We start from the raw sequence: 10,581 nt of genomic DNA on the forward strand, positions 1-10,581 counted from the left end.
TCTTGTTATAAAAAAAATCTTAATATATTTCTGTATAACATAATTACCAATGCTATAAAACTAAAGTAAAAACGTGTCAGAATATACCAACTGCTTGCTTTAACGACATATAATCGAAAAAGCTAGAGCTCATCGAGATCTCTTTTTTCTTTCTATTTTCTTTTTTAAAAAAAGGAAAACAAAATTTAAAAAAAGAAACCAATCCTCCAAATAAAAAGCAGAGGTACTACAGCTCATCATCCACGTTAAGCTTTATGGCACGATTGGAAACTCTAAACTAGATACGCACTATTTACATGATCCTGTAGAGTTCTGAAATATAATTAGTAAAGCTAATCAAAGTATATTATTTAAAGGCATCTTACGGTCGTTAAATTTTCTCAACATTTCTCGACCTTTTATACTAACGAAAATGTTCGGAGCTTAAAATATTCTAACTAAAAAATAAAACCATATTTCTTAAACATCTAGTAATAAAAACTGTTTAATTATGTATCTATATAAGATCCTATAACATAATACAACATCTACTTTTTCAAAAATATTTATAAAAGATTAATTATAAGATCCGATTTTGATAAAATAAATAATTATATAATTTATATATATAACGTCTAAAAAGATACAAAAACGTATGTTTTAATTATATGTATTATATATAAGCATTCCTATCTTTTTCATTCAAAACATTTCTTACTACAATACTACATAACAGCTTTGTCATATTTGTATTAAAATTTATCAATTCAAAAAGCAAATAATAAAAATTATCTGCATTTATTTGTAACTATTATTCTATTCTTTTAAGATTCTGTAAATAGTATGTAATTTATTATATACTATTTTCAAAATAGTTTAAAATATTAATTCATAGAATCTATATTTTATAAATGAAACATAATGAAAAATATACAAAGGCAATAATACTCTTGTAATAACTAGAAAAAAAATCGTCTAAGTCTCGAAAAAAAACGTTTCCTTTTCCCCAATATATCAGAAGCTTGTAAAGATCCACTCTGATGTATTAAAGCCCTTTTTGTATCACTTATAATATTAGTTTGATTATTATCTAGAAATTCTTCAGAATTTAAATTAAAAATACTAGAATTTCTATCTTGATCAACATGAGCATCGTCAGTTAAAGCACAAATATCACCACAAATACCAGATGATGCAATTAATCCTTTTATAGTTTCATGAGCAGTACTTACAATATTTAAAAAAGAAAAATCAATCTTATTAGTAATGAGACTTGACTCATCATACACTTTTTGGTCTGTATTATTTAATGAAGCAGATTTAAAATCAATATTATTAAGAAATTCATTATCTACTCTTTCCACAAATAAATCAGTCTTATTATTTTTATCATTATCCAAAGACTGAAAAACCTGATATCCTTTTTTAAGTATATCTTGAGAATCTTTCTCAAAATTACTTAAAAACATATCATGATTCGTAGAGAACAATTTTTGCACAGTATCATTATTTGAAAACAATCTGCTCTGATTTTCATTGTTAAATAACAATTGGGACTCATTACTAATTTCTATTTCTGAAGTTTTTACGTTATCGAGAGTATTTTGGATAGTTGGAGATTTTTGAGTAATATTTTTTAAAAATTCCTGATTAGGTTGTTTTGAAAAAAGTGATACATTATCAGTATCTATTAAATCTGATATTCCACAGTTAGAACTATGAGAAAAAAATGAGATATTTTCTGAAACACTCGAAACAGAAGTAGAACTTTTTTTAATAGATGAAAATAAAGTATTTTCAACACATTTTGCAATATTTTCAGAAACCTCTGAACTAAAATTTGTGTTTTCCATATTTATTATATTTTCTATACTTTTCCCAAAATATTTTTCATCAGACGCTACATCTTGAAAAGCTTGTTTAAAAGAAAACATATCAGACTTTAAAATACTACAAGTTTCGAACAAAGTTTTCTTAGAATTATCTGTAATTTCTTCTTCATTATTTTCTTGCTTTTCTATATCCATTTTTTCCTGAGATTCAGAATAGATAGTTTTAACCATATCTGAAGTGGAAATAATAGTATCAGAGGAATCTTTAGAAAAATCAGCATTTTCAAATATATAACTATCTTTATTCTGCATTACTACCATGTTGAAATATCGTTAAAAGACTTCCTTGGGTATTAAGTTTTTGAGAATCATCATAATAAGATAAAGCATCTTTATTTATAGTATAAAAAAACACATTATTTATATTTCCGCTAAATCATAAATAAATATGCTAAAAAAAGACATATAAAAACCTATCATCTGCCTCTTGAGGCATTTCTGGATCAACAAGCCATTGTGAATCAACAATATATTTATAATATATTTTAGAATTGTCATACTCCATAGGAATCTGAACCGTTACTTGAAAAATACCAGTGTCTGAATCATATAATAATTCATCAAATTTCTCCCAATTCCAAAACGTTCCTATTGCTTTAAGACATAGAGAATTAATTTCTATTTTCTTCAATACCTGTTACAAAAACTTGTTTACCACCTCCTTTCCATAAAAATGTATGCTTACTCATTTTTGCTACTAATACTGACTCAAATTAACAATTACATGAATATTTCTTGTTTTAATTGTTTCTTAAGTTATATTTATATTCTTTTTATAATAAATATGCTTCTTAAATTCTTAACCCCCTTTTGAACTAAATTTCATATCGAATGTCATTAAATATTTATCAAACTTATAGTAAAAGTTGAAATAATACATATTTTTTATAAATTTACAAAACATTTTTAAAATAGATAATACGTCTTACTTCATTAGTATATTTTTAATTTCCATACAAAATAAAAATTAAAATTTCAAAATTTTCATAAATATCAATTTTCATAAAATTATAATTTTTGTAAACATTAATTCTTTTAAAACTTAAAAATAAAATTTTACTTTTAAAGCAAAAATAATATAAAAATATCAAATACATACATTTTTAAAAACTCAAATATATTAATATAAATAATATAATGATATTTTATTACTTATTTATATTAACATCCTTTATACTATTATTTACAATATATAAACCTTTTATATATTAATTTTATTAATATTTATGTTCATTTAATTATATGAAATGATAATATTTCCGAAATCATGCTTTTAAAGATAATATCTCAATATATAACATTTTCAACATATTTCTTTCTTTAAATATACTATTTTAATTTTAATATATTTTAAATTAAAATATAATTTTTACCATATGCAAAATAAAAAGCCAGCAATCATGATTCCAGTTAATATATCTGATATTGTAGCAATAGATTGCATCTTCAATTGCATTAAATAACCAATAAGAATAACAAGAAAAGAAAACATTTTTGAAGGAAAAAATAATTCAATTACTAAATTGCCAAAATAATTACGAATATAAACAAGAGACCAAATAGCTCTTGCACTAAGATTAATCATATTAATAAAAACTATACCATTTATTCCCAGTTTAAAATAATTTAAAAAAATAAATCCCATAAACATAAATAATCCAGAAAAAAAAAACATCCAACAACTTTGCTTTTTAATATCATTTGGTGTAGCAACAGCTTGTACAAACGCTTCTGTTATTCCATTTATAGCCATAATAGGAATATAAAAAAGATATAACTTTAAAACTGAAGGTGCATATGTTTTACTCCATTTTGAACCTGCTACAATTTTTATAAAAACTGAACAATACAATGGTCCAAAAGTTATAACAAATATCCCAAAAATTATATATAATTTTATAATAACAAGCAAAATATTCCGAGCTAGTAAACATTTATCATTATTTCTTTTCAAACAAAGTTTTGAAAAAACATTTCTTGATAATTCTTCAATTGGATTAAATATTAATCTTGCAATAAGAGATCCTAAGAATATCAAAAGTAATTTAAAAAACAAAAACTAAAAACCATAATTCACAACTAATGCATAAATTCCCTGTTCAAAATCTGTCATAAACCATGTTATAAGAAACCGATCACCTTCTGTCAAAATATATTTAAACAGTGATTGAGAAGTTATAGTTATTGCTAACATTAAAGTGGGTTGATGGAAAAGATATAAACTAATAAAAATATTAGACAAAAATACTAGTTTCATAAAATAAACCTTTTATTAGACGAAGAATATATTTTTCTTGGAAAAAAACATAACTTATCCTGCAAACTATTTGATAATAAAATAAAATAACTTAAAAATAGTATTACACTATATCCTAATTGCCCAAAAGCAAACGGGAGAGCTCCATATTTTCTAATATTTCCATTTAAATTAAACCAATATGTCAATAAAAATGTTATGCAACACTTTAAAAATATTGCAGAAGCTTCAGAAATAGCTCTAATTTTATATAAAAAATACTGCTGTGTAAGAATAAACAAAGGCTCAGTAAAAATTTCAATCACAGTAGAAAAAACATATAAAATAATAGTTTCTTTAAAGACAGGTTGCTTTTTTGTAGAGTTACTAGCAATCAGTATATAAAAAAAGAAAACCAAGATAGAAAGTACAATACTAATAGGAATTGGGACATAAGCCAAGTTAACTAATCTCTGGATTACTTCGTCTTCTGGTTTATCATATACTAATGTTTCTTTACTACTTGTATTTTTTTCTTGTTTAGTTTCTTTAAAAATGTCATGACGTTGAAGAGCTACTCTAAACCCTTCTCTAGACAAAAAAAGGATAATAGAAATTAATAATTCCACTTGAACCATTGCAAATCCAAAAATTTCAGGAATAGTAAATCTTAAAATCATTTGATTCAAAATAAATGTAATCAATCTAGAAAAAAATTGTAAGGTAATGAGATATGATACATTAGCTATAGATGTAGCCAAAAAACCCCTAGTAGTGGATTGAAATGCTTTCTTAGACATATTTATTAAATAAAAACACTTTTTTATTGCTTGACTTAATCATTTTCAATCATTTAAATTATAATAAAAATTATAAAAATTATTTTAAACTATAAATATTTTAAACTTATAATACCATATATAGTAGTGCTAAGAATATAAAGAAACAAAAAATACTAAATTATTAAAAATTATTATTAATACAAAAAGATATCCTGAAAAATAAAAATACATGTTGAAACTAAAATAATTAAGGTCCAAAAACTTCAAAATAAAGCTTTCATTCTAATATACAAAGTTAAAAACATTCAATTTATAAAAGCATGGTATTATCCATAATATCATAACTAGAACTTTAATTTATATCGAATAAAAACAATATGTAAAAGGAGTAATAAATATTAACTATTCAATCGTTTTTCATTACAAAAACCAAACCAACGATTTAAAGTAAATACCAGATCATATTACCCATTAGAGATACGTTCTGAATTAAAAAGCAAACGTTTAACTCCTTCCCCTAATAATGTCTGTTCTAAAGAGATATGTTCAGGATCTGAAGACAATGTTACCAGTTTTGAACCATTAGTAACTGTCAGAATGGGAGAAAAAGTTTCACAATGATCGACATTAACAAGATCAGCATAAGAAACAAAACTAAGTGACGTTTCTCTAGTATATAAAGAAGATGCATATGATGTCCAAGAATCTTTGAGTTGAAAGGGATCAAAAGATTCTATTGGTGAATAAAGACGTTTAATACTAACAATTTCAATGTTGTCCATATTAGTAGAATCATTCAAAATTTCCATACTTGCATCTAAAACAGTAGGCACATGATTGTCAACTATAAAAAATAAGAAAAAAAAACAATAAAAATTTTATACCTATTCTCTGTTGGTGAATAGAATCAGCTGAACACATTTTATAAACAGACGGTGTAATTGAAACAGATGTTGATGGAGAAGAAAAAGTTAAAGATGAATAGTCAACTGAACGTTCAAAAACATGAGATTTGTCAAAAATAGAATTACTAGGTGATACATATTGAGTATCGTTATAAATTTTCGGGGAAAATGAAATTGTTGATGTTGAATAACAAAAGGTAGATGCATCCGCATTGATTTTTGAAACAGATTCACTTGAAAAGCCTTCTCTCGAAACATGCGGTTCCAATGATTTTCCTGTCTTATTACGACAAATACGTCCAAAAAACGAAAACCTCTTTTTTGTTTCATGAGAACATAAAGATTTCGGTGTTTCTAACACACATATTTTTGATTCATTTGGATGTTTATCTGTTTTTCCTGTAAATTTTTCAAAATTCTTTGCGGCACTACCTAATTCTTCAGTTAGTTATACTTAAATATTATTTATACAACGTACTATCTGATTTTGATTCTGATACTTTCTTGATTTTTTTTTTCATTTTAAAAGATATAATATAGTATTCCTATTATAAATTCCTGCTGTATAGAAAATATTAGAATATATATGCGCTGTTTTCCTACAGTTAATTTTTAAAATATTTCATTAGGTTAACGGTTAAAATAAACTTCGATTAAACATTCAAAATAAAAAACATAAAAACTCAATGTAAAAAATTTTCTTTAAATAATCAATTTTATACAAATAATTAATATTTACATGTAAAATACTAGCTCTAATTATAAATATTAAACATTATAAAAGAGTTTACAGATTAAGCCTTTTTTCACCTTAGTATGAATCAATTCTGTTTAGCAATATTTTTAAAAAAACAATTCAATGGTTTTGAAAAAAAATCTTGAAAGTACTAAAGAACAAGAAAAAATAAACTATCTTCAAAATACGGTCGAGCTAAAATTTTTATCATTTCTTTTATAAAATAATTTTTAATCCTATTTCAATTTACTTTATAAAAACTGATATTTAATACATCAAAAATTTGAATATTCATATAAGATTATTAAACATAAAAGATTATTTAAATAATTTCAATAAATATATATATATTTTCAACTTTTTAAATCCGCAGATTAAAAATATATTCATAACTTATAATATTAACCAAGTTTTATAGGGGAAATAATAAAAAAATTAAACAACTAAAATGCATGCAGTAATACAAAGAGTTATTAGCGCAAATGTTAAAGGTAGTTTTATTTTTTAGTTTCTTCGTAAATATTAAATGAATACTTATAATTAGTAAATCATCAAAAAATTTCATCTATATCACAAGGGTATTTTATTAATGATGCATCAAGAAGACTTGAATTTGTAATAACTGATTAGCATAGTCTAGTTGTATTTGTTGGTATAAGTAAATGTAAATATAAATTTTAATACAACTTAAGTGATTTAAAAAAGAAAGACGATACCATTTCAGATGTAGAGAATCTTACTCAAACAATCTTGAAACTACGGCTATTTGATAGTATCAAAGACGGTGAGCGGTATTTTACATAAATTATACTTTTTTACATAATTTATTTAAAACTAGGAAAAAATGGAACCAAAATATTAAAGATATTGGAGGTGAAATTTTATGTGGCAAGTATCTTTTTTAACAATTAGATGTAATATTAATACTTCACCAGTATCTCAGTTTACATTACAAGCTAGAATAAAAAAATCTAAACCAGATTTTCATATGGCAGCAAAAAGTATAGTATTTTATTATAAATTACTTACAAAAATAGCTTTCTAAATGGTTGTTTAGGCGAAGAAGCCAAAGAATTGTACATACGTATATTAGAAAAACTACGACAAAATTTAGGTGATGACAAAATTAAAGAGGGTATTTTTGGTGCTATGATGGAAGTTCAACTAATAAATGATGTAAGATTCACATATAAAAAAATAGTCAATAACCTCATAAATAGGGTCCTGTTACAATAGATTATGATACGCAATCATAAAGACATGACTTTTTGCTCTTTTAAAACTCTATAATGATTTTTCATGTATTTTTATTCTTTCATCTATTTCTATTTTTTCATTTATTTTTCAAATATTAGATTAAAAATTCCATTTAAAAGATTTTTTAAAACACATGCGTTTTTTTATATAGATTCTTCATTTATTTATATATTTTGTTTTTTTTTTATCATTTTTATATTATCTAAAATAACGGATCTTATTAAAAAGTGATTATACATAAAGAATATATTAATAAAATATTAATAAACGCATCATATTCATAAAGAAATCAAAACTTTTATGGGAAATAGCGGGGATGATCCGTTAGAAAATACCAATCCTTTTTTACCTGCATATACGTATTATACACAAGAAACAGATGAAACAGTAAAAGCTGCTATCAGAAGAAACAGAACACTTTCTACAGTATTATATAATTTGAGAGCACGAGAAGATATTCATGGTGTTTTAGGCTCAAACGTATCTAAATATATTACCATCAACTAATAATCATTCAATTCGACGACGAGCATCTCATGGTTTGTTTACAGATTTTTTTACTAATTAGAACAAAACCAACATATTATAGATGAAAATCATACTGTTCCTAGAAGGTTTCTTGTAGATGTTGAAAACACAATGGAGGTTCTATTAAGGAATGAAGGTAATATTTATAATATAAAGCATTTATAATATTTATACTGATTAAATTAGATACTGATGGAAACATGCAAATAACTATAGAAGATTCAGGACCAAAGGTTTTAACTCTTGGAACAGTGAATTCAACGGGGATTAATCACTTTGATATCCGAGGAACATATATGCTTTCAAATTTACTCCAAGAACTTACTTTAGCAAAAGACTATGGCCGATCTTATGTATTGTTAGATGAAAGAAGATTAAATGAAAATCCTGTATCCCGTCTTTCTAGACTCATTCGTGAAGCTTTCTGGGATGATTTAACCCGTAGAATTGACTCTAGTATGTTAGAAATTGTTTGTGCAGATACAAAAAGTGGACATAACGCCCCACGAATATATGTTCCTCACACAGAGAAAGAAATTTATGAATATTATGTTTCTGCAGCTAAAACGAAGCCACATATTGGGTTAATAGTAGAGTATTTACCCCCAATTATTACAGAAGAATGGGTTAGAGATATTAACGAAAAGCCTGGTCTTTTAGCTTTAGCTATGGAAAAATATATTAATAATAATGGTGTGGAAGATTTAAGAGGAGTTCCATTTGTAGTACCAGGAGGACGGTTTAACGAGATGTACGGTATGTAAATAAAACTTTGTTATTTTAAGCTTATCTGTATTTTAGGATGGGATTCATATTTTGAAGCATTAGGACTTATTGTTGATGGTAAAGTTGATATTGCAAAAGGGATGGTTGAAAATTTGTCTTTTGAGATTAATGTTAGTTTACGTAAATTTTATTTTAAATTTTTAAATTAACATAATATAGCATTATGGTATGATTTTAAACGCAAATAGAACTTATTATCTTTGTCGATCACAACCACCGTTTCTTACAGATATGGCGTTAAATGTATATGATAAAATAAAACATAAACCAGAATCGTTAGATTTTCTTAAAAGTGCATTTCAGTCTGCTATTAAAGAATATTATACTGTTTGGACTTCGGCTCCAAGAATTGATCCTATAACAGGTCTTTCAAGATATAGACCCACTGGTTTAGGGATCCCTCCGGAGACAGAAACAACTCACTTTATGTATATCTTAGAACCTTATATAAAAAAATATAACATGACATTTGAGGAATTTCAACATGCATATAATTATCAAAAAATTTATGAGCCAGAATTAGATGAATATTTTTTACATGATAGGGCAGTACGTGAAAGCGGTCATGATACATCGTCTAGACTAGAAAAAAATTGTGCTAATTTAGCTACTATTGATTTAAATTCTCTTTTATATAAATATGAAACAGATATTGCCGATGTTATAAAAAAATACTTTGATGATAAATTTATTATGCCAGATGGAAGTATTGAATCAAGTGCTATCTGGGTAAGACGAGCTATAAAAAGACGAGCAGCAATCGATAAATATTTATGGAACGAAGAGAAAGGCCTTTATTTTGATTATGAAACTGTAAATAAGTTTCAAGGCACATATGAAAGTGCTACAACGTTTTGGGCTTTATGGGCAGGTTGTGCTAGTCCTAGACAAGCTGCTACTTTAATTGAAAAAAATTTTAAAAAATTCGAATGTTTAGGAGGATTAGTTGCAGGTACAAAGCAATCAAAAGAACGTATCAATTCAAAGAAAGCAAACCGTCAATGGGATTATCCATATGGGTATAAAGTAGTTGATAATTTTTCTTTCTAATATTTTTAGATGGGCACCTCAGCAAATACTTGCATGGAAAGGGTTAATGAGATACGGATATGAAAATGAAGCAAAGAGGTTAATTTATCGTTGGCTTTATACTGTCACTAAATCATTTGTTGATTTTAATGGTGTAGTTGTCGAAAAATACAATATTACCAATGAAATTGATCCTCATAGAGTTAACGCAGAATATGGTAATCAAGGAGTTGATATTAAGGGTGTAGCTAGGGAGGGATTCGGTTGGGTAAATGCTAGTTTCAGTATTGGATTAACCTATTGTGATACACACATGGTGCGTGCTTTAGGAACGTGTACACATCCAAACATTTTTTTCAAAAACGGCAAATATCCTAATAAATTTAAATAACAACTAATAATATTTATAATATTATAAATTAAGCTCTCACTTAATATATAATCGTATTTT

The 10,581-nt window shown here is 25.4% G+C and overlaps 5 protein-coding genes across 5 annotated transcripts; 2 read left to right on the forward strand and 3 right to left on the reverse strand.

Annotated features, from left to right (window-relative positions):
• Positions 1 to 938: 938 nt before the first annotated feature.
• Positions 939 to 2,560, reverse strand: T551_02593 (uncharacterized protein; the record flags this gene model as incomplete). The annotated part of the gene is made up of 4 exons (XM_018374856.1): positions 939 to 2,074; positions 2,130 to 2,242; positions 2,285 to 2,459; positions 2,506 to 2,560. The coding sequence occupies 4 exons, from the start codon at positions 2,558 to 2,560 to the stop codon at positions 939 to 941; spliced, it is 1,479 nt and encodes a 492-aa protein (XP_018229078.1).
• A 576-nt stretch (positions 2,561 to 3,136) lies between these two features.
• Positions 3,137 to 4,907, reverse strand: T551_02594 (glycolipid translocation protein; the record flags this gene model as incomplete). The annotated part of the gene is made up of 5 exons (XM_018374857.1): positions 3,137 to 3,200; positions 3,245 to 3,896; positions 3,939 to 4,093; positions 4,138 to 4,187; positions 4,236 to 4,907. The coding sequence occupies 5 exons, from the start codon at positions 4,905 to 4,907 to the stop codon at positions 3,137 to 3,139; spliced, it is 1,593 nt and encodes a 530-aa protein (XP_018229079.1).
• A 446-nt stretch (positions 4,908 to 5,353) lies between these two features.
• On the reverse strand, positions 5,354 to 6,315 carry T551_02595 (uncharacterized protein; the record flags this gene model as incomplete). The annotated part of the gene is made up of 3 exons (XM_018374858.1): positions 5,354 to 5,733; positions 5,774 to 6,226; positions 6,273 to 6,315. The coding sequence occupies 3 exons, from the start codon at positions 6,313 to 6,315 to the stop codon at positions 5,354 to 5,356; spliced, it is 876 nt and encodes a 291-aa protein (XP_018229080.1).
• Positions 6,316 to 6,978: 663 nt separating this feature from the next.
• On the forward strand, positions 6,979 to 7,786 carry T551_02596 (D-tyrosyl-tRNA(Tyr) deacylase; the record flags this gene model as incomplete). The annotated part of the gene is made up of 8 exons (XM_018374859.1): positions 6,979 to 7,021; positions 7,075 to 7,108; positions 7,166 to 7,188; positions 7,240 to 7,321; positions 7,369 to 7,415; positions 7,466 to 7,531; positions 7,588 to 7,706; positions 7,751 to 7,786. 8 exons carry the CDS (start codon positions 6,979 to 6,981, stop codon positions 7,784 to 7,786), a joined length of 450 nt encoding a protein of 149 aa, XP_018229081.1.
• A 301-nt stretch (positions 7,787 to 8,087) lies between these two features.
• On the forward strand, positions 8,088 to 10,521 carry T551_02597 (uncharacterized protein; the record flags this gene model as incomplete). Its single annotated transcript, XM_018374860.1, has 7 exons — positions 8,088 to 8,213; positions 8,260 to 8,326; positions 8,356 to 8,451; positions 8,502 to 9,071; positions 9,117 to 9,211; positions 9,261 to 10,120; positions 10,161 to 10,521. The coding sequence occupies 7 exons, from the start codon at positions 8,088 to 8,090 to the stop codon at positions 10,519 to 10,521; spliced, it is 2,175 nt and encodes a 724-aa protein (XP_018229082.1).
• Between the last annotated feature and the right edge of the window lie 60 nt (positions 10,522 to 10,581).

Source organism: Pneumocystis jirovecii (assembly GCF_001477535.1).
Source record: "Pneumocystis jirovecii RU7 chromosome Unknown supercont1.11, whole genome shotgun sequence".
NCBI classification, from domain to species: Eukaryota; Fungi; Ascomycota; class Pneumocystomycetes; order Pneumocystales; family Pneumocystaceae; genus Pneumocystis; species Pneumocystis jirovecii.